The sequence below is a fragment of the Schistocerca americana genome, chromosome 8, assembly GCF_021461395.2.
Source record: "Schistocerca americana isolate TAMUIC-IGC-003095 chromosome 8, iqSchAmer2.1, whole genome shotgun sequence".
Taxonomy (NCBI): domain Eukaryota; kingdom Metazoa; phylum Arthropoda; class Insecta; order Orthoptera; family Acrididae; genus Schistocerca; species Schistocerca americana.
This window is the reverse complement of record NC_060126.1, coordinates 150,494,282-150,518,848: the sequence shown is the minus strand read 5'-3', so window position 1 is coordinate 150,518,848 and position 24,567 is coordinate 150,494,282. Positions and strand designations below refer to the sequence as shown.

General features: G+C 40.7%; 1 protein-coding gene across 1 annotated transcript in view; it reads left to right on the top strand.

The window, feature by feature from the left end:
* LOC124545177 (chondroadherin-like protein) overlaps positions 1-11,203 on the top strand; it is a 186,021-nt gene extending 174,818 nt beyond the window's left edge. Inside the window, exon 8 of the mRNA XM_047124016.1 lies at positions 10,260-11,203. Within this exon, the coding sequence (XP_046979972.1) occupies positions 10,260-10,278 (19 nt within the window). The 3' untranslated portion in view covers positions 10,279-11,203. The remainder of the gene's footprint in view (positions 1-10,259) is intronic.
* The last annotated feature ends 13,364 nt before the right edge of the window (positions 11,204-24,567 follow it).

Below are 24,567 nucleotides of genomic sequence, written 5' to 3'. Positions count from 1 at the left end.
CAGAAGTACATTGTCATCGGCAAACCTCCAAATTTTAATTTCTTCTCCATGGATTTTAATTCCTACACCAAATTTTTCTTTTGTTTCCTTTACTGCTTGCTCAGTATACAGATTGGATAACATCAGGCATAAGCTACATTCCTGTCTCACTCCCGTCCCATCCACTGCTTCCCTTTCATTCCCCTCGACACTTATAAGTGCCATCTGGTTTCTGTACAAATTGTAAATAGCCTTTCGCTTCCTGTATTTTACCCCTGCCACCTTTAGAATTTGAAAGAGAGTATTCCAGTCAACATCGTCAAAAGCTTTCTCTAAGTCTACAAATGCTAGAAACGTAGCTTTGCTTTTCCTTAATCTATTTTCTAAGATAAGTCGTAGGGTCAGTATTGTCTCACGGGTTCCAACATTTCTACGAAATCCAAACTGATCTTCCCCGAGTTCGGCTTCTACCAGTTTTTCCATTCGTCTGTAAAGAATTTTTGTTAGTATTTTGCAGCCGTGACTTATTAAACAGATTTTTTTGTATCTCCATCCTTGTAGCAGGAGGTCTCTGGGACGACAGCCGTTTACTATCGTGCCATAAAAACACCTACAGCCGTCCTTATGATTTTATTTTATTTCGTCGCTACCAGTTTTAACGCTTCATTGCGTCATCTTCCGGCTGTTTTTGATGCGGTACAGGTTGATATGATCCCCATGCATAACCCATCAGTTGCCAGGATTACTGGATACGCAGATAATGTGTCAGCACTCCAACCATCAACTGCAGTCCAAAATCGCCAATGCCACCAAAGAAAAAGCGATTTTGTAAAAGCTAAGAAATCGTGAAACACAAATGTGCAACTATGCATTTTTCTTCTCCAACCCCCGCTAACAACGCAGGAAAAAGCACTGGACTTTATGTCAAAATGTAATTTATATCACAGCCATTTATACTTAGGTATTTAAAACTGCAACGTGATATGAAAGAAATAGTGTAAGTTTCTCTACATTGTAAAAAATCTCCAATAGAAATTAAAAAGTATTTTGACAGTGTGACACAAAGTATGTAGCACACCAGTAACATAAAACTCAAAATAAAACAAGTGTAAATATTTAAGGTACAGATGGTTCTTTCATTACTTCCCGTCGATGCAAAATGAAAGGCTGCATGTTGAAAAGTATGTAGACAGGAAACACAGCAATTGCAAATAAAGATTCATTTATCAGTCTGTATCAATTACAAAAAGCAATTTCTGAAATAGAATATGTTTCATTGCTTCACATTTAACTTACATAAATACAACAGAACAGATTGACATATTGAGTTCTGTTTATGTAACTGGAATGTTCAACTGCAAAATTAATTACAAAGATTTTACTGTTTTTGTTGGGTACTCTGAAATTTTGTCCTATTAACTTTTCTTACAGCAGTTATCGGAAAATATGTTGACACCAACCCAAACGACCCCTTTCATTATTGTCTGAGATGAACGTCCATTGGAGCAAATTCCATCAAATAACACAATAAGAGTTTCTTTGATAGCAGCAAGTGATACTGCATATGGAGTAGCGTATTGATTGCTGTGGGAGAGAATATATCATTCATGATCTTCAAGCAGTTTATGTATGACAATATAAGTGTAAAAAATAACGTTCAAAACAATACCCGATGGATATTTTATTCCTGCCTAGTCAAGTCGTTTCATTAAACTAAACTGTTCATTCATTAGCAAATCTTTCTCAATAACAGTTTCATGAAGGCACAATAGCCTGCAATGAAATTGAAGGATGCTATAAATATCTTTCAGTGAAACAATGTCTACCTCATTTACATTAACTTCTGTGTGTTATATGGCAGTTTTTTTCGAAACTGTTCAGTAATCTGTTTAATAATCCAATATCCAGAAATGACTAGTAAACTGAAAAAATTAATGCTATCTGAAAACTACAGCATAATAACAAATGTCAATGACTGCAACTCTCATTAGCTTTATCTTTTTTTCCTTTGATGGGTGAAGGATTCTTATAATGTGCTGCAGCGTGGGGCTTTTAGCTGGCTGGCAAAGGCGAAAGTCATCGCATTTGTCACCACGTGGGTCGTGAAAACGTTACTGCTGAAACTCAAAGTCTCTACCGGGAACTCACTGGGAAAAGCGCTCTGCTGGCCAAGTACAACAGAAATGATGGGCAAGAGTAGCCCAGTCCGTTATAAAGTTTCATTGTGCATGAAGCACAGAGAATGGCTTTTAACAAAACAAAATGTGAAAGACAGGAGAAAACATGACACTTCTAGCGTGGGACACAGCTGTTAGGCGCAGACCACCTGGAGTTTTTGTTAAAAATTTAGAAATGAGATACCTGAATGGGGCATAGCAATTATTTTGGTAGTGGGAGAGAGTTCACCTGTGTGTGTACATGCACCCCTCCTCATTGGCTGTAACTAGAAATCTGATACATAGTGGGGGTCATTTTTGGCCCTCTACCATGCTCCAGGGAGGAAATGTACTTAACCACAGCAGAATCCGTAAGAGTAGGGAATTTGTTAGCATGTTTGTTAAATTACCATTAGTCGGGATTCATAAGATCTGTAGCAATTGGCAGTCAAGATTCCACTACTGGCAGAACCAACTAAATTTTGCAGAGGAGAGTAAGAAGCACTATTTCTCTGGGCATAATAACAAGCACGTCCCTTTACGGCAGCATAGCGAGCATTTGCTCCAGGGCTTTATAGAGAAGACCTCTCCACAGGCCTTGACACAGTATGCTTCATCTTAGAGCTGCAGAGCGAGATGTCTCCACAGTAGAGCGGAACTCAGTTGCTGGGGCTGAACTTGAAACTCTCAGCCATTACTGCAGCCATCCACTTTTCTCATACGTCACTAGAGTGGACTGTGGGCTGTATTCACATTCACAGAGACGATTTATCATGCATCGAGGTTTCGTTTTGCTGATCTGACGTCACAGCACCCAGTATGTGCTTAGGCGACAGTACTGACGTTTGTTCATGCCTTCCTGCGAGTTTTCCTTCACATTAACTTATTCCGCAATCATTCGTCATAACTGCGAACACAGCTTTATAGTGTTCCCGTTATTATGCACCCACCTACGCCAAGGTTGTCAAAAATGTTTCCAATCCCTTGTTCCACTGATAACTGATTGTATTCTTGGTTCAGTGGATAAAACATTTTTGGTATCTTTTAGTAGTAAATGAGACTGTTACAGTAAACCTTAGTTTCTTTTCATAGTCTGATGCAGCCCATTATAGATATGCCTGAGTGAGGTGTGGTACCCATATTTCCATGCATAATTGGACTGTCCCTAATAATCTGATCAAATAAGCAGTTATGCATTGTGCGACTTTGTTACTTTTAATTTGCTTAGTCTTATAGAGAGTTATCTGTCACTGTAAGTCACTGGGGATAGATTCTGTAGTTTCTCACTGGTATGCTAAATGTTCCACTGACACCTCACATATGTCTAAAATGTCTAGCCCTTGAACTCTGAAAAAATTAAATTTTTAATGGTCCCTAATGTGACATTGCCATAAGAAGAAGAATTTGGAAGCAGAGGCATTACACTTTGAATATGAAGTTTATTTCCTGCTTCATAAATCTGTGTACTGAAATGTTATATTGTAATTTCCTAACAGTCGATATTTGCCAAAACGCCACTTGAGCACATCTGTTTGAAGTTTGGATTTCAATAAGTGCACCACAACTTGCTCTTCAGTGCAATAACGATGACTTTCTATAACAGCATATGTTGTGTGCCAAAAGGCATAAATTTTGTCTCTTGTAAGAAATCCACTTGACATACCTTTAGGTTTCCACACATCAAGCCAGTCTACATCTTGCAAAAATTGCATACAAACACTTTCAGTTGTCAAAGAATCCATATATGTATCCTGATTGTGTTTCCTTTTAAACAATGATTTCACATTCATCACCTCAAATCATTTTGTTGTTATCCTAATATACTCAGCCATTAATGATACATGTTGCCAACTGAATTACAACTATCTACTTCGAGGACATCTGAAATATGTCGATTAAATATTTGCAACTCAAGTTTCATGCTCTGTTTCTCTAATGATGTAGGACAAAGTTATTTCAGAGTAAGTATATTTTAAACATGACTGTGCTTCAGCAATAGTGCACGTAGAAACCTGGTTGACTGGAAATAACCACCAACCAGTTGCAGAATTAAACGTTTGCTTGAAAGTTGGCTCAAGTCACTAGCCTTGTATGTGACATACTAAACGTCTGCTGGAGCCAATACTACAATTGTTTTATTTTATGTTTTATGACAAAGCCCTTCAGTATTGGATTGCTACCTTCAGATATGTGTTTTAACTGCTAATGTTTGTGGGTGAGATTCACATTGCCCTAGACAAGAGCCTTATGGATTCGACATATGGTTATGTGAATGTATGATTTTATGAGTCCATTTTCCTTCTGAAGAAGACGAATTTTAGTCAAATCCATGGTAAAGGATTAATAAACCTTTAATTTGTAACTGGGTGACCGTTATTTACAATCCTGTCAAATGGTTCAAATGGCTCTGAGCACTATGGGACTTAACTTCTGAGGTCATCAGTCCCCTAGAACTTAGAACTACTAAACCTAAGGACATCACACACATCCATGCCCGAGGCAGGATTCGAACCTGCGACCGTAGCGGTCTCACGGTTCCCGACTGTAGCGCCTACAATCCTGTCAAGTCTCATAAAGCTCTTTTAATGTTTTAAAAGAAGCTACTGAAAATTTATTTTGTTCCAGTTTCTCTCTGGCTGGAAAATCAGGATAGAACATATCTATATCTTCATTTTCCTGATTCAGCCAAATACTTCTTATACATTTCAAGATGTAGCCTGGATTGATTAGTAATAAAAGTGGATGATCAGGTTACATGGATGTTTAAAAGCGATATTAATATCTTTGCCCACAGAAAACACTCAAATTTTTTTCCTATTAATCTTGTTGCCAGTTGCAACACAAAAAAGTCTACAGCTAATAAGTTCAAGGCCATCTATTATGGCTAATAGCACACCATGTAATAACTGAACAGAAATGGTCTCCATTCAGCAGCATAAACACGAATGCTGGATTTGCATGTTCTGATTTACACGACACGCCCAATATGCTACCAGCTCTGTATTCCAAATAAGAGTAGATGAATTTGATTAACATTCAAAACAGCACTAACATTATTGATATTCAAATACTGAAATTTCGGTTTTTTTGTAAGATTATTAGTTACTTTCCCAAACTTTTCATGTGACGGGTTTACATTAAATATGCCGCAGATTCTGTGTAGAGCACTTGGCTGTGGCACTTTCATTAATGCCTGTTATATACAAACTTACAAGCATGAGAAGGAATAGCAAAGACACACATCAAAACACCATTAATATAGAACCAAACTTATGGTTAAATTTTTTGATATTTATAAGTCTTTTTGTTCAGATATAAAATCCAGCGTGTCCTTCTCACACTCCTCTATTTAATCTTCCAACACTCCTAAGCTCTCTGTCCCTATCTCTTCCATATTCTCTATGCAACTTCCTGGGCATCCAGAATTTGTGTCTGAAGCCTCTTGCAATCTGCTCACAGTTTCATGGATGTTATTTACTGCTTGGGGAAAAGATCTTTTTTCTAATAGCTTAAGTTGCAAATTTTTGTTAAGTAATGGTGTATTTAAACCTGCATCTGCAACAATGGAATAGGTAATCAATGACTCTGGGTTTCTTGTGATCAAAAAATACCAAACTCACTCTTTCTTTCACTTACATTCCACGTACAGGGCAATTTCACTAACTTGTCATGCAATAGTAGCTCTCCTAAAGAACTGAAGCTGAAAGTATCACAATTTTTTTTTAGTAGATAAATTGTGTTGTAATGCTTCTACTAACTGTTCATCTTCACGTCCCAACTTTTTCTCCTCTGGCACGTCACGTCTCCTCTCCTTTTTTTGAGTTGTATGAAGGACACTTTTGGAACAGGAGTGGAACTGCACCTGGCTTCAGACGTGATCTTTGGAGGGGCACTTAATAACTGACCTACCCATATATCCCAGATTTGTGTTTCCTAAATTACACCATCCTTTGGAAAGTGTCCATTACATACTGGTAAATAAAAATCAATTAATACTAGTAACTGCATGACCAGGTAGTTTAAGCAGGGTATTAATACTTCTTGACAGATTTAACAGACCACTGAAAGAAATACCCATGAATGACCACGTGGTCCTTTCTACGTAATGTCTGTGATTGTGTAATCGCTCTACTTATATAAAATTACTGTGGAGATGTAAAAACACAACAAGACTCTCAGCACAGAGACAAGGATACATATTCAAATGTGAAACATGAGGAAGGGGCAGCTAAGCCATGCATTAATGCAGCATGGCAATAAAATCAACAGAATAACTGAAAATAGGTGGAAGAGGAAAGAAGACAACTTGTCCCATAGTAAATTATAGGCATTTAGTATTGTAAGATGCCAAAATATTATACATTAGTGGCAGGAAGTGCAAAATGGCTAAGCAGGGATGGCTAGAGGACAAATGTAAGGATGTAGAGGCTTATCTCACTAGGGGTAAGATAGATACTGCCTACAGGAAAATTAAAGAGACCTTTGGAGAAAAAAGAGCCACTTGTATGAATATCAAGAGCTCAGATGTAAACCCAGTTCTAAGCAAAGAAGGGAAAAAAAGGAAGCCAGAAGGAGTATGTAGAGGGTCTATACAAGGGCGATGTACTTGAGGGCAATATAATGGAAATGGAAGAGGATGTAGATGAAGATGAAATGGGAGATATGATACTAAGTGAAGAGTTTGACACAGCACTGAAAGACCTGAGTCGAAACAAGGCCCCGGGAGTAGACAACATTCCATTAGAACTACTGATGGCCTTGGGAGAGCCAGTCATGACAAAACTCTACAATATGGTGAGCAAGATGTATGAGACAGGCGAAATACCCTCAGACTTCAAGAAGAATATAATAATTCCAATTCCAAAGAAACAGATGTTGACAGATGTGAAAATTACCGAACTGTCACTTTAATAAGCCACGGCTGCAAAATACTAACGCGAATTCTTTACAGACGAATGGAAAAATTGGTAGAAGCCGACCTCGGGGAAGATCAGTTTGGATTCCGTAGAAATATGGGAACACGTGAAGCAATACTGACCCTATGACTTATCTTAGAAGCTAGATTAAGAAAAGGCAAACCTACGTTTCTAGCATTTGTAGGCTTGGAGAAAGCTTTTGACAATGTTGACTGGAATACTCTCTCTCAAATTCTGAAGGTAGCAGGGGTAAACTACAGGGAGCGAAAGGCTATTTACAATTTGTATAGAAACCAGATGGCAGTTATAAGAGTCGAGGGACATGAAAGGGAAGCAGTGGTTGGGAAGGGAGTGAGAGAGGGTTGTAGCCTCTCCCCGGTGTTATTCAATCTGTATATTGAGCAAGCAGTAAAGAAAACAAAAGAAAAATTCGGAGTAGGCATTAACAGCCATGGAGGAGAAATAAAAACTTTAAGGTTCGCCGATGACATTGTAATTCTCTTAGAGACAGCAAAGGACTTGGAAGAGCAGTTGAACGGAATGGATATAGTCTTGAAGGGAGGATGTAAGATGAACATCAACAAAAGCAAAACGAGGATAATGGAATGTAGTCGAATTAAATCAGATGATGCTGAGGAAATTGGATAAGGGAATGAGGCACTTAACGTAGTAAAGGAGTTTGCTATTTGGGGAGCAAAATAACTGATGGTGGTCGAAGTAGAGAAGATATAAAATGTAGACTGGCAATGGCAAGGAAAAAGGTTTCTGAAGAAGAGAAATTTGTTAACATCGAGTGTAGATTTAAGTATCAGGAAGTCGTTACTGAACGTATTTGTATGAAGTGTAGCCATGTATGGAAGTGAAACACGGACAATTAATAGTTTGGACAAAAAGAGAATAGAAGCTTTCGAAATGTGGTGCTACAGAAGAATGCTGAAGATTAGATGGGTAGATCACATAACTAATGAGGAGGTATTGAATAGAATAGGGGAGAAGAGAAGTTTGTGGCACAACTTGACAAGAAGAAGGGACCGGTTGGTAGGACATGTTCTGAGGCATCAACGCATCACAAATTTAGCATTGGAGGGCAGCATGGAGGGTATAAATCGTAGAGGGAGACCAAAAGATGAATACATTAAGCAGATTCAGAAGGATGTAGGTTGCAGTAAGTACTGGGAGATGAAGAAGCTTGCACAGGATAGAGTAGCATAGAGAGCTGCATCAAACGAGTCTCAGGACTGAAGACCACAACAACAGCAACCAGTTTCAGCGATACATTACGCCATCTTCAGTCCCCTGACTGACGAGTAGGAAGATTCCCACCTTTTGTACAGCCGAAATAGGATCCAGCATACAGTCACTGCTTTTGTAGACTTCTTTTTTAACAAAGCGATCCCTCTGACTATCATTTGATCACTGATGAGTGATGATCGAAGTGATCGTTTTGTTAAAAAGAAGTCTATCGATGCTAGTGTCTGTATGCTGGGCCTATTTTGACTGTACGCGAGGTGGAATTCATCGTACACGTCGGTCACGGGGGCTGAAAATGACGTAAAGTAGCGCTGAAACTGGTAGCACAAATAAAATAAAATTGGAAATTTAGATGGCTGAAGCTGTTTCAATTTGACAGGTGAGCAGAAGGTTGGTGACTTTGTTAGATCCAGTCTTCTTCGAAGGTTTTAGATGACTTATAGCTTCTTCAACTGCGTCTGGTGTTACTAGCTGGAAACGCCGCAGGACATTTTCGTAGTCTTTCCCCATTCGTCTCTGCACCGCTTGTTATTCTTTCCTTACGGCGCCCTACCGCGCCAAGTGCTCGATAACGCCACAAGGGGGAATTCAGTGTCACGATGGGCAGTGGTCATAACGTTTGACTCATCACTGTACACTACTGGCCATTAAAATTGCTACACCAAGAAGAAATGCAGATGATAAGCGGGTATGCATTCCACAAATATATTATACTGGAACAATTCATCAAGAGTAGTGACTGGCGTTTTGTGACGAGCCAGTTGCTCGGCCACCATTGACAAGACGTCTTCAATTGGTGAGAGATCTGGAGAATGTGCTGGCCAGGGCAGCATCCGAACATTTTCTGTATCCAGAAAGGACCTGCAACATGCGGTCGTGCATTATCCTGCTGAAATGTGGGGTTTCGCAACTATCGAATGAAGGGTAGAGCCACAGATCGTAACACAGCTGAAATGTGACGTTCACTGTTCAAAGAGCCGTCAATGCGAACAAGAGGTGACCGAGACGCGTAACCAATGGCACCTCATACCATCACGCCGGGTGACACGCCAGTATGGCGATGACGAATACACGCTTCCAATGTGCGTTCACCGCGATGTCGCCATACATGGATGCGACCATCATGATGCTGTAAACAGAACCTGGATTCATTCGAAAAAATGATGTTTCGCCATTCGTGCACCCAGGTTCGTCGTTGAGTACACCATCGCAGGCGCTCCTGTCTGTGATGCAGTGTCAAAGGTAATCGCAACCATGGTCTCCGAGCTGATAGTCCATGCTGCTGCAAACGTCATCGAACTGTTCGTGCAGATGGTTGTTGTCTTGCAAACGTTCCCATCTGTTGACTCAGGGATCGAGACGTGGCTGCACGATCCGTTATAGCCATGCGAGTAAGATGCCTGTCACCTCGACTGCTAGTGATACGAGGCGATTGGGATTCAGCACGGCGTTCCGTATTACCCTCCTGAACCCACCGATTCCATATTCTGCTAACAGTCATTGGATCTCGACCAACGCGAGCAGCCATGTCGCGATACGATAAACCCCAGTCGCGATAGGCTGCAATCCGACCTTTATCAAAGTCGGTAACGTGATGGTACGCATTTCTCCTCCTTACACGAGGCATCACAACAACGTTTCACCAGGCAACGCTGGTCAAGTGCTGTTTGTGTATGAGAAATCTGTTGGAAACTTTCCTCATGTCAGCACGTTGTACGTGTCGCCACCGGCCCCAACCTTGTGTGAATGCTCTGAAAAGCTAATCATTTGCATATCACAGCATTTTCTTCCTGTCGGTGAAATTTCGCGTCTGTAGCACGTCATCTTCGTTGTGTAGCAATTTTAATGGCCGGTAGTGTATAACTGTTTTGTAGGGCTAACGCATTGTGGTGTAAAAATACTTCTCATATGGGAATTTTGTGCTGAACGTTACTTGAATTTTTTTATTTTTCCACAGGTGCGGTACTCTCAGCTAGCGGGCGCTATGAGCAGCGTGACTGGCGGTCCGATTGCCCCCTGACGTCACCACCTTCCGCGTGAGCCTCCCTTCGCTTTTCGCCGCATCACTTGTTGTGAACTCTGCGTTGTAATTCCACTCTATCAGCGTGTTCAGTGTTTTTTTTTTATCTGAAATTCTTAAAATACTCCCCACCGCATGGAGGAAGACGGATAATCGTGTTCCATATTCTGACTGGCTGTGCTACCGATCGTCCTGAAACACTTTGTAGAACATGTTTCATAGCATATAACGAGGACGTGCTTCCTGTGAAACCTCTGAGTGCCCCTTGGCCAACAGTTATTGGAACTGGTGTCCTACACTGACAGATTTTACTCTTGAATCCTGACTGCTCATTAATTTTCGGAAGAAATAATGGAAAACAAAAGTGTGGAAAAAAATGAATGAACTGGAGTCAGTACTAAATAAATATACAGCGGTCTTTTTTTAAAATTTTTTTTAAGCTTGGTACACACCTAGCGACAAAGTCGCACGTTATTGTATACGAACAGTCCCATTGCATTATACCGTGACAGTCCCCATACAAAGTAGCGCTTTCGCATTTGGAGTAGTTACGCATTAAGTCATGGGCAAATGTTGAAAGAAATAGTTTACAAATGTGATCAAGCGACAAAGATCAGATAAACATCAACAATGACAGTAGAAAATGAGATATTATAACATGAGGTATCACTATGCAGATGAGAACGTATTAATTTAGTGAATGTGTATACATTCATCTTTTAGTCTAAATTAGAAATACTACTTATGTATGTATGCATGTACAAGTAATATTTCTCAATATACTGCAGGTACCGTGCTGTATAAATTGTGGAATAAAATGAAATGTACTTAATATTTAAGGAATGTTCCACCAGTAGGTGGAGGAACATAGACATATTAAAAACTTAAAACACATAGTATTGATGTTCCACAATAATATTTATTTTACTATTCATTATGAATCGTCTTTCACCTATCACAGTCATTCTCAGATAAATTAAGACTACACAAATGATCCACAATGCATCAGCGAGAGTTTATAGCTGTAGAAACATTGTTTATCCAAAGATATATGATCTTTTGCAACTATATAACTATACACAAACACAGGCATAATCAAATTCACAAAGGATTTCATTACTTTATACTCAGTGGTTAAAAGTGCAATAATGTATGGGCCAAAAACGGTGTACAAGTGAGTATTGGCGCAGACTCCTATGTTATTTGGACAAAATATCTGATGAATGTGTGAACGAACTAAAACAAGGGGAGCAGAGGGGCAGAAAGGAGTCAGTGAAATGTGGGTGCGAAACTGTTATACTGTTTACAAAAAGAATACTGTCTAATGATGAAAAAAACTAACTGGTTGCTGATACTTTGGTAAGGGTGAGTAATGGAATGGTGGCTGGTCCTCAAGGATCAGGTCAGAATTCGTTGAATGGTGTTTACTGATAGTCGGAATTTCAGTAATGTTAGTGTTTTGCCTTTGATCCTTTGTGGAGAATATTTTGTAATGTGGACGTGTTGATAGACATGGCCTTCAGTTCTCATTGCAGCGTGGAAAATACTTCGTCAGTTTTTTATTATTTATATTTTTCTTATTGTTAAACGTTACTTATCAAGATGTGGCCAGTGGAGAAAGTGTTGCAGCTGATTTCAGATTTTCACACATCATGTTTGGGGGAAGTTAGTAATTCCGCATATAAAAACCACAACAACAAGAATTTGGTTATTGAAGTATCAGTTAGTGAAGTTGGAACAAATCCACGATCTGAAAACAACTTTTTATCAGGATCATAAAAATATTAACCAGGCGAAGAAGAGTAAATAATATTTGGTTCGCATATGACCACTTGTTATTTTTCCTGCAAGATTTAAAAGCACTCTTATTTATTGTTCATATACAACGAAAAATTCAGGTTTAAATAAATACATTCTTCTAACAATTAAATAGTTCTGACAGTGTTTAAATCATTTTTTAAGAAAAAGTGCTCTGTATTGGAATATAAATACTTGTCTTGCCAATTCAGTCTCAGTGTGTCTCCTTTGTTTGTGTATGAATTTTTAAAACAGTTTGTCCAAGCCTTTAAATAATGAGTTGCTGGAATATTGTATTGAGTTTCATCACAATATCCATTTATTTCTAGATTCTTGGCACACCTTTTACAACACCACTTGTTAATGACAAACACTGTGTAACATTTCAAAACAAGACAAAAAACTTAATTAATCAGGGAGTCACATGAACCAACTTCAACGACTGCTAAAGCCACTCCGACGCCATCCAAGGCTGTCTCACGCTACTCTAACGTGCTTGGCACATAACATCTCTAAAGTATTATGAACTCAGCTCGTAGTGGATTCTGGAACAGGATGTAGTCCAAAGATGACTGTCTTAACCGAAATTGTTTTCAAATTAAATTTAGATAATGGTTTCTGAAAATAAGTATTTGTGTGAAGATTTCTACACCTAATGGTTCATAACAAGGGTTACAAATTTGACAGTTTAGAAAATAGCAGCACTTTGTAATTGTAAAAGATCGGCTTAATGGTCAACAATAAAATTAGGAAAATTATGAACGAAAACAGGAATTCTGTTTGCATGACACCTGAATCTTTACTGTAAATTAGTTTTTAGATCATTTAAGTTTACAACTGTGATTACTAATTTTCATGGTTCAAGATCAATATTACACAATGGATCGATATGAATTAAAAAAAAGTATGCTATCAGGAAAACAATTTTTAAGCACTCAAATATATTCAAAAATATCTTCAGATGAGGAATACATAATTTAATTAAGGAAATAAATCCAAATCTGGCCAAAATTTATAGAGAATCGAATATTTCAATTGGTGTATGAAAGTTCTGAGGAGGCAAGATTCATCACGAAGGACAATTTAAAATCAAGAGGCAGCAGAAACACTGACTGTCATGAAGAAAGATACAAGGGATCAGCAAGCACTGAAGATGATGTAAGTACATTACAAATACATTTTTATTTAAATTTTGTACATGACAAGGAGCGAAAACAAAGTTATTAAAATACATAATTAAAATTGAAACTTCCTGGCAGATTAAAACTGTGTGCCCGACCGAGACTCGAACTCGGGACCTTTGCCTTTCGCGGGCAAGTGCTCTACCAACTGAGCTACCGAAGCACGACTCACGCCCGGTACTCACAGCTTTACTTCTGCCAGTACCTCGTCTCCTACCTTCCAAACTTTACAGAAGCTCTCCTGCGAACCTTGCAGGACTAGCACTCCTGAAAGAAAGGATATGGCGGAGACATGGCTTAGCCACAGCCTGTTTTTTATTAACAACAATATTTAATAGTTTGAAAATATTATTTAGGGTTTTGTAAAAATGTTTTCTAAGTGATTATTGTTTTAATTGTTGTAAGCGCTCTGGACTCATAATTTCGTAAACATCATATTGCCATGGAATCTCTCCTTCAGGAATGTGCAACTAATCGCTGAATTCATTCCGAATTTTATGCAGGTTTGTTGTTGGCTTTAGGGATACGTTTTGCAAATCCATCAATATCCTACTCTCATCCAGTTTCTTCCTCCAGAACCTCTCAATCAAATTTCCATCTGTATCATAAAAAAAAAAAATACCAGCTGGAGTGTAATAAATTTGACACAGTGTATTTTTGTGTCTTCTTTGGAGCGGATTAAATGACAGTTTGTTTACTCGTCGGTTGATTATTACTCTTTCTAGTTGATTCTTTTGACGGTTAATGATATTGCGTTAATAAGGAATGAAGTTTTTGTGCAGCATCGTGACGTTCTCTGGTCTAGGTAACTCCGTAGGAATACACCGGAGCTCTGCAATTTATTTGATTTTCGTGCGAGGGTTCGGGTCAACAGGTATTTACGGTACCTGTGATGTAATTGGCTGTTATGAAGTCACTTCTCAGTCCATATTTTGAATTGCATATGTCAATAGCGATATTTATCCTTATATTTTCGTTGGTTTAGAAAAAAATTAGATTTTCATCTTTGCTGTGAATCGGAAAAAAACTACATTTTCTGCTCCAGCAGTAATGTTAAGATGCCGTCGAGTTATCAGTTCCTTTTATTGTGAAATACGGAGGTGGTCACAGGTTGAAGTATGAAAATTGCACTAGGGTCTCTTTATATTTTCTAAGATAGCGGGAGTGTTGATCGTGAAATTTCGGAAGTGACTGTCTCTCTTTTGAAATTGTTTGAGGAGATTAGAAATCCGATGATTCACGTTAATTTTTTGAAGAATTCTAATGTCATGTTGCAATAATCGTTTCGGTTTTCTCCTGATCCATGTGTTTATTCGTAACCGTGTATCAAAGGTTCCATTTGAGCTGTACTGATAAAATTGATTTGGCGATGGTTCCGTCGGATATTTTACGATGGCGCGTTTCCTTAAGTCATACTGTCTATCGTAAACTTCATTCCAGCCTTACAGCGTTTTTACCGATACTCGATTAGTTCTCTTTTCGTAAGAACCTCTTCGACTTTTTCCTGATGCGTACAAATGTTCGTAACTTTGCATCGTACTCTCCACTAGAGTTAAAGTTTATTTTATCACAATTGCATCGATTATTTTGCTACAGATATTTTGTTGTTTGTGCAACTTTTTCTTTTTACAAAATCGTATAGTGAAAACTGCCTATTTCATTTACCGTTCAAATAATAACTGAAGATATGACAGTGTAATGGCCACGTTGTTCACATAGTCAGATGGATAGTTGCCTTGTCACCGGTTTTACTAGACACATGGTATCGGTATCTACACTTTTAATGTTATTTTTCCCATTCTGGTATTCGTTATGTATGACATTCAATATGAATAACAAACATTACGTAATTCAATGTGTGCGGCAGCATTCGTGTGTATAGACTGTTTCAAATTCCTATTACAGAAATCCAAGGGCTTTAGAGGGGTCTTAGTGGACGAAGTTTGGATAAGGAAGCCATATCCATAAATGTACCTTCTAAATAAAAAATAAATTTGAAGAGTACTTTCAAATCTCTCGCTTCACGATACACACACATAGGGCACAAAGAACCTGTGTGCTCTACGTCTACATCCACATTCTCATTTAAGTGCCTGGCAAAAGATTCACCGAATCACCTTCCAGCTATTTCTTTACCAATCCACTCCGGAACACTGCGCGAGAAAATAAACATTTAAATCTTTCTCTTATTTTATTCTGACGATCATTTCCTCCTATGTAGGTGGGCATCAACAAAATTTTTTCACTCTCTGACGAGAAAGTAGGTGACCTTGCCGCAAAGTAAAACGCCCAACTTTCAATGATTGCCAGCCTTATTTGTGTACCATATTCGTGACATTCACTCCCCTGTTTCGCGACAGTACAAAGCAAGCTGCCCTTTTTTTTCGATGTCCTCCCTCAATACCATCTGATGCGGATCCCAGAACACACAGCAGTATTCCAGAATAGGACGGAAAAGCGTAATATAAGCAAATGGAAATGATTCAAATGGCTCTAAGCACCTGAGGTCATCAGTCCCATAGACTTAGAACTGCTTAAACCTAACTAACCTAAGGCCATCACACACATCCATGCCCGAGGCAGGATTCGAACATCCGACCGTAGCAGCAGCGCGGTTCCGGACTGAATCGCCTAGAACCGCTCGGTCACAGCGGCCGGCCAAATGGAAATGAGCGCACGGCATTGTGGGTCGGCAGTCCGCCATTCGGGAAAGTTCGGCCGTCGAGGGCAAGTACTTATTGCATTCGATGTCACACTGGGCGAGTTGCGCGTCGGAGATGGGGGTGAAATGAAGATGAGGACAATACAACTCCCAGTCCATGAGCGGAGAAAATCTGCCCCAGCCGGGAATCGAATCCGGGCCCCTTGGCGTAGCATTGCGCCGCGCTAATCACTCAGCTAACGGAGGCGGACGTAATATAAGCAGTCTCTTTAGTAGACCTCTTGCGTTTTCTGAGTGTTCTGCTAATAAATCGCAGTCAACCTGATCTATGACATCGTTCCAGTTTAAAGGAGAGCAAATTACTCAGACTACACTCGTGCTTGAGAATGACAGCAAACAGCAACTTCTAACAAACTTTAAACGTATTATCAAACTTTTCATAGCTTACATGTTTAACGTAAAACATTTAATACATTTGTAATCAGACGTTTGAAGCTGTATTATCCTCGTACATGGGAGTTCGATTGGGGATTTACTCGCATCTCCTAATTAGGAATAAATTAAGAAAGCCCTTCCACAGGCTCCTCCTCAGATGATCAAGAAGACACATCGATGACAGGGGATTGGTGGCCAATGAACAGGTACTTATTGGTGGAGGATATTCCACCACCCAGCAACTCATAAGGGTGGTGGAAGAAATCGCCACTGCCTACAGTAACAAGTAAGGCTGTGGAGCAGTATTCTTAGATGTATCGAAAGCCTTCGACACCGTGTGGCATTAGGGGCAATTTGGAAGCTAAATGAAATAGATTTCCCTGGAACATATGATTAAACTGATCGCCTCATACTTGGAAGATCGTACTTTTGTGGTGGGAGTCGAAGAAGAAGCCCACCGTAAGAAGACTTCATGCAGGAGTTTCGCAGGGATCGGTCCTTGCTCCAATCCTGTATTCTTTCTAGAAATCTGTCCTCCCCAGAATTCAACGAGTGAAACGCGCTATATATTCAGATGACACGGCGCTTAATAAAAGGAGCAGATTGCTCTAGCCCATGCATCGCGGACTATAGGAAGCATGCCACGAAGAATGGCCAACTAGATGGAGAATTTTCTTCGACACTTTGAAGAGCGAGATCGTCGTCTATACTCTTCAACGCGCTTGTATAAAAGGCTGCGTTAGTTAAGTGCCTCAGTCTCATGCTTGACAGCAAGCTTATGTAACAAAGGCACACCTCACACGTCCAGGAAAACCTCCTGCTTAGGATGTGTGAACTCTACTTCACGAACGCTCAGACTTACCACTGGGGACAAGATTACCAATTTACATGATATTTATGCCCCCATTAATGGATTATTGCTGTGCAGCATGGGCTTCAGCAGCAAAGACTCATGTTCACAGACTACAGACGCAGCAGAACAAGGGGTCGCGAAGGATATTTCACGTGCCGCACAACTTCCAACTAAATACATGCATGAAGGAGTACACCGAGAATAAGTTGTGTCCCACTTCAAGAAGGCTGCTGTCAACGTGCACAAGAAAGCGACGAATTTAGCGTGTCCCTTAATCAGCGGCCTTGGCGACTTAAATGCAGCCTTAGGTCGCTACGAAAGACGTATTTACACTTGTGGTAGGCCAAAACAAGTAAGAACCTCAGCTCATTTTCCCCGCAAGTGACAACACAATAATAAACAGAAGTTTACACACCTTCACCTAATCGTGAATATACGAGTAGTAGCAAATGTCTTCGGGTAAAGACTACAGCAAAAGCTAGACCGAGAAGAACACTGTGTCAGTCAGACTTTTGTGTTTTCGTGCTGTAACTCCATGACGACTGCAGCACTACCAAGCGGTAGCTGTCTGAACTGGCTGTGCTAGTGGCCGAACGCCGCCCTCAGCGCCGCCAAGCAGCGGTCGCATCAACCCGCTGTGTGTGACGACCGCGCTCTGTGGCGGGAATGTCGACTTGAGTTCGTTTCCTCACGAATTCTGGAAATAATTGACTGACGAGCGTGGGCGGGAGTTTGGCGGGAGCAATTCCCACTAGGCTTTAAAACACAAGCAGTGCAAGGCTTATGTCACGATACTGAGGCACGAGGCCCACGACGGAGGCAGAGAACGACAGCAGCATTCCTAGTGGCTTGGCAGTGAACTCTGAATACGGGTGAATATAGCGCGAAAATCCATTTTCTTAATTCGAAATGCACGTGTTAGACGACAATATTGTCATTTACACTTCACGGATGGGCCTCTTAGTGTAGTAGTAATATGTGTGCGTGGAGATCGAAAAGGTTTTGGATGTATTCGAGAAATTTCAATCAAAAACCAAAAGAAACATTATCGAGGAAATAACAAAATGCCATAATGTCTATTAAAATGGATTCTATTATTTTCTGTTTATATATTGTCACTCACATGAAATAGTCTTGCTGCACAGTTACTTTCGAGCGAATTGGACTTATTAAACACACAAAACATCATTTCTTTATATCGACTGGGGAATTAATTGGGTGCTACGTATGTACACATTACGTGATTTTAGCATTAAAACTTTGTAAACGAAAAACATTCAAAGAAAATGTACCGCTGATAATTTTTTACCGGTTTTTACCAAACGAGAAGATCTTTTTGGCTATACCTAAACCTTTCAAATAAAGAAATGAGACGTGTGTTGAACATTTATTTTTGATAAATTTTTCAAATTTTATTCATGTGGACCTATATTTTGCATCCGTTACTGTCGAAAGTACAACAAGCATTAATAGCTGTGTAGAATAAATAATGGTTGGGAAGGAGGAATACTGACGTACAACCGGTACCATATCCTTCAGAATAATCCAGAATTTAACCTATGCCTAGAGATGTTTACAAGATGTGCTTGGAAAAATGATCTTCACACACCCAACAGTAACTGTTGCAGCTATATTGCAAACAATAATTACCGGTTTCTCAAACTCTTATTCTTTGATGCAGCTGGGAACTTGCAGCAATGTTTATTCCGTTATTTTGGTTTTGAGGTTAGTTTTAAAGAATAACCATTTCTTCATCCATGAAGTTTACGTGAGTATTTCAACCTCAGACTCGAAGTTTTCCTTCCTTTGTGATCCATCTTTCCTTTAGTAAGATGTCGTCCAAACTTAAGTATACAGTGTTTAATTTTACTTTAAGTGCTGTGAATGTTGTGTTCTTTTTTTACTATTACGGACGTTAACACTCCACTTAGATTCAATAATATTTACAAGAAGCTAATGAAATGCTGTTCATGATTTACAAAAAGACAAAAAGTTACAGAAATAATGCTTCATTGTAACGAAATAGTGCTTATGTGAGATGGAAGGACTGCAACGCTAGGCAGTTTTTTCATCTGGGGATGTGGGAGGTTTTTTTATGGAGAATGAATAAGAGGGTGACACGTTTGAAAGTGATATACACTGATGATCATAAATTAAGGATAATGCTGATACATGGTGAAACTACGCTCTGGTGGGCGGTTTGCGGGTTTAAATCACCTCGGGGTATGAACATGCAGTGCATTTGACCCGCGGTCGTCGCACGGTGGCGCTGGCAGCACTCCACATCGCGGAGGTGTGTTGGTGCATGTCAGAGTACGGTGCAGCGAGTTTTCAGACGTGCTGATGGTGACTGTGTTGAAAATGGCTCAAAGGACACATACTGATGACGTTATGAGGGGTAGAATACTAGGGAGACTGGAGGCTGGTCAAACACAGCAGGTCGTAGCACGGGCCCTCCGTGTGCCACAAAGTGTGATCTCAAGATTATGGCAACGATTCCAGCAGACAGAAAACGTGTCCAGGCGCTACAACACGGGACGTCTACAGTGTACAACACCACAAAAAGACCGATATCTCACCATCAGTGCCCGCAGACGGCCACGGAGTACTGCAGGTAGCCTTTCTCGGGGCCTTACCGCAGCCACTGGAACAGTTGTTTCCAGACACACAGTCTACAGACGACTGAACAGACATGGCTCATTCGCCCGGAGACCTGCAAGGTGCATTCCACTGACCCCTGGTCACAGGAGAGCCCGTAAAGCCTGGTGTCAAGAATACAGTACATGGTCATTGGAACAGTGGTCCAAGGTTATGTTCACGGACGCGTCCAGGTATAGGCTGAACAGTGATTCTCGCCGGGTTTTCATCAGGCGTGAACCAGGAACCAGATACCAACCCCTTAAAAGCCTTGAAAGGGACCTGCATGGAGGTCGTGGTTTGATGGTGTGGGGTGGGATTGTGATTGGTGCACGTACACCCCTGCATGTCTTTGACAGAGCAACTGTAATAGGTCAGTTGTATCGGGAGGTCATTTTGCACCAGTATGTCCGCCTTTTCAGGGGTGCAGTGGGTCCCACCTTCCTCCTGATGGATGATAACGTACGGCCCCATCGAGCTGCCATCGTGGAAGAGTACCTTGAAGCAGAAGATATGCGGCGAATGGAGTGGCCTGCCTGTTCTCCAGACCTAAACGCCATCGAGCACGTCTGGGATGCTCTTGATCGACGTATCGTTGCACGTCTTCAAACCTCTACGACAATTCAGTAGCTCCGACAGGCACTGGTGCAAGAATGGGAGGCTTAACCCCAGTAGTCGCTTGACCATGTGATCCAGAGTGTGCCAACCCGTTGTGCAGCCTGTGTACGTGTGCATGGTGATCATATCCCATATTGATGCGCAGGAAACAGCGGCGTTTTGTAGCACATGTGTTTCGGGACGGTTTTCTCAAATGGCTCTGAGCACCATGGGACTTAACATCTGTGGACATCAGTCCCCTAGAACTTAGAACTACTTAAACCTAACTAACCTAAGGACATCACACACATCCATGCCCGAGGCAGGATTCGAACCTGCGGCCGTAGCAGTCGCACGGTTCCGGACTGCGCGCCTAGAACCGCGAGACCACCGCGGCCGGCCGGTTTTCTCAACTATCACCAATATCGTAGACTTACAGATCTGTGTCGTGTGTTTTCCCTATGTGCCTATGCTATTAGCTCCAGTTTTGTGTAGTGCCACGTTGTGTGGCACCACATTCTGCAATTATCCTTAATTTATGAGCATGAGTATAGGTCAGTAGCAGCGGAGAGCTGCAAAGGACAGGTTGTGAAAATGACGTCCGTATTTGTTTAATATTACTGCTTCTCAACACTAAAAGACATAAAACTCGCCATTACCTCCAGTCGATGGTAACTGACGTTTAAGTATGGCTAGTAATTAGCGTTAATGTGTATTGGTCCACAGCATGGCCAAAAAAACTAAAAATATTTGTGATTTGTGCTATTTTTATGTAAATTATACTACACAGATAACCAGTACTAAGCAATGAATGGAAAGCTGAAAGGTGAAAGGAATATATAGTGGGGCAATACAAGGTAAATGAAGGCAAAGAGGATGTAGATTAAGATGAGATGGGAGGTATGATACTGCAAGAAAAATTTGACAGACCGCGCAAAGACCTAAGTTGAAACAAGGTCGCTGGGGTACTCCACATTACATCTACATCTGTATCTACATGGATAATCTGCAAATCACACTTAAGTGCCTGGCAGAGCGTTTAAACCACCTCCATAATAATTATCTGTTATTTCACTCTCGAACAGCGCCCGGAAAAAACGAACACCTATATCTTTCCCTGCGAACTCAGATTTCCCTTATTTTATTATATTAATCGTTTCTCCCGATACTGGTACGCGTCAACTAAATATTTTCGCTTGCGGAGGAGAAAGTTCTTGGTTGAAATTTCGTGAGAAGATTCCTTCGCAATGAGAAACGCCTTTGTTATAAATGATGTCCACCCCAAATCCTATATCATGTCCGTGACACGTGCTGCCCTTCTTACTCTGTTGATCCTATCTGGTAAGGATGCCACACACGCAGCAGTACTCCAAGAGAGGATGAGTAAGCATAGTGCAGGCATTCTCTTCAGTGGATTTGTTGCATCTTCTGTATGTTCTTTCCTATTTAAGTTGTTCGTATGCGTAGTTCCTGGGTATTTAGTTGAATTTACGTCCCTTAGATTTGATTCATTTATTGTCTAACCGAAGTTTGATGGATTCTTTTAGCACTCATGTGTGGATGAACTCACTTTTCGTTATGTAGGGTCAATTGCCAATTTTCGCACCATACAGAAATCTTTTTAAATGTCTTACAGTTTTTTGACCTTCTAATGACTGTACTAGACGATCAACGACAGCATGCTCCGCGAACAACCCAATACGGCTGCTCAAATTGTCTCCTAAATCGTTTATACAGATAAGGAACAACAGAGGTCCTATGACACTACCTTGGGGAACGCCAGAAATCACTTCTGTTTTTCTCGATGACTTTCCCTCAAATACTACGAACTATGGCCTCTCCGACAGGAAATCACGAATCCAGTCGCATGACTGGTTCGATATTCCATAAGCATGTAATTTGAATCCAAACCGCCGGCCGCGGTGGCCGAGCGGTTCTAGGCGCTTCAGTTTGGAACAGTGCTACCGCTACGGTCGCAGGTTCGAATCCTGCCTTGGGCATGGATGTGTATGATGTCCTTAGGTTAGTTAGGTTTAAGTAGTTCTAAGTCTAGGGGACTGATGACCACAGATGTTAAGTCCCATAGTGCTCAGAGCCATTTGAACCATTTTGAACCATTTGATTACAAGCCGCTTGGGAGTGACGTCAAAAGGCTTCTGGTAATCTAGAAATACGAAATCGATTTGAAATCCCTTGTCAATAGTACTCAACACTTCGTGTGAGTAGAGAGTTAGTTGTGCTTCACGAGAACGACATTTTCTAAATCCGTCTTTATTGCGTGTCAATAGACCGTTCTCCTCGAGGTAATTCATAATGTTCGAACACAACATACGTTCCAGAATCCTGCTGCACATCGACTTTAATGATGTCGGCCTGTAATTTAGTGGAGTAATGATATTGCCTTTCTTGAATATTGGTGTGATTTGGGCAACTTTCCAGTCTTTGGTTACGGATCTTTCGTTGAGCGAGAGGTTGTATATGACCGTCAAGTATGGAGCTATTGCGGCCAGCATACTCTGAAAGGAACCTAATTGATATAAAATCTGGACTGTAAGACTTGCTTTCATTAAGTGATTTAAGTTACTTCACTGCCCCAAGGAGATCTACTTCTAAGTTACTCGTGTTGGCAGCTGTCCTTGATTCGAATTCTGGAATATTTACTTTGGTGAAGGAATTTCGGAAGGCTATGTTTAGTAACTCTGCTGTAGAGCACTGTCATCGATGGTTTTTCCATTGCTGTCGCTTAGAGAAGGTATTGATTGTGTCTTGCAGCTAGTATACATACGATCAGAATTTCTTTGGATCTTCTGCCAGGTTTGGAGACAAAGTTTCGTTATCGAAACTGTGATAAGTACCTCACATCGAACTTCGCGCTAAATTTCGAGTTTCTTTAAAATATCACCAATTTTCGTTCATTTAAATTTGGCATGCGTTTTTCATTGTTTCTACAACAGCGTTCTGACTTGTTTTATGAGCCAAGGGGGATCAGCAACCAGCCATCGCATCCGGTACGCCAGGTCGTGTTCTTGCAGTTAAGAAGACAGCTTGGTAATGTATGTCCGCAGCACCGGCAGATTAGGGAATTTCGCTCTGTGATAATCAGAGCTCAGCAGAACGCGCCTGTTCCCGTCTTTTCTTACGTGGTTCTGTCTTGGATGTTCACTGTCTGACTTCTCACTACTGTAGCAGCAATTAATGTTGGGTTGTCTGGGTGTTTCTCTTAAGATTTGAGTTGCAAGGATTTGGCTCCACATACCACTTGGTCATAAATGTCACAGGCTAGTTTATGGACAACTTCAACTTCACAGCATTTATTTGAGTATCCAATTTGAAGTATTGTAAATGTTTCATGTGTTTCGTTTATTATTTTGAGTTTAGTCATAATAAATCAAATTGTTATTTTGGACAGAACTTTCATTTTGTGGATCGGTAAAGCAACCCTTTCATTTCTCACTACGTTAATGAAACTTTCCTTTATCAAATTAATTTCTATCAAATTAAATTATTGCTGGTGCGGCCGGTGTGGCCGAGCGGTTCTAGGCGCTTCAGTCTGGAACCGCGCGAGCGCTACGGTCGCAGGTTCGAATCCTGCCTCGGGCATGGGTGTGTGTGATGTCCTTAGGTTAGTTAGGTTTAAGTAGTTCTAAGTTCTAGGGGACTGATGACCTCAGATGTTAAGTCCCATAGTGCTCAGAGCCATTTGAACCATTTTATTGCTGGTGCCAAACTCTTTTCTACTCCACTTGCAGGGTCGATTACAGTCTGTTCGCGTTTCTTCTTAAGTCGGAGTTAGAAAAGAAAAGGGGGGGGGGGGCTTAGAGCATCATTTCCATGTGAAGATTCTAGAAGAATTTAGTGTTAAATACACTGCTAGCCCCGGCACCTCGCACGGCTTGGCATTGATTGACTGAGTTGTTGGATGTCCTCTTGAGGGCTATCGTGCCAAATTGCGTTCAATTGGGGCGTTAGATCGTCAGAATTGCGATGTGGTTGGAGAGCTCCAAACGTTTTCATTTGTGGAGAGATCTGCCGACCTTGCTGGCCAAGACACGAAGGGGGGTACTATCTTGCTTAAATGTAAGC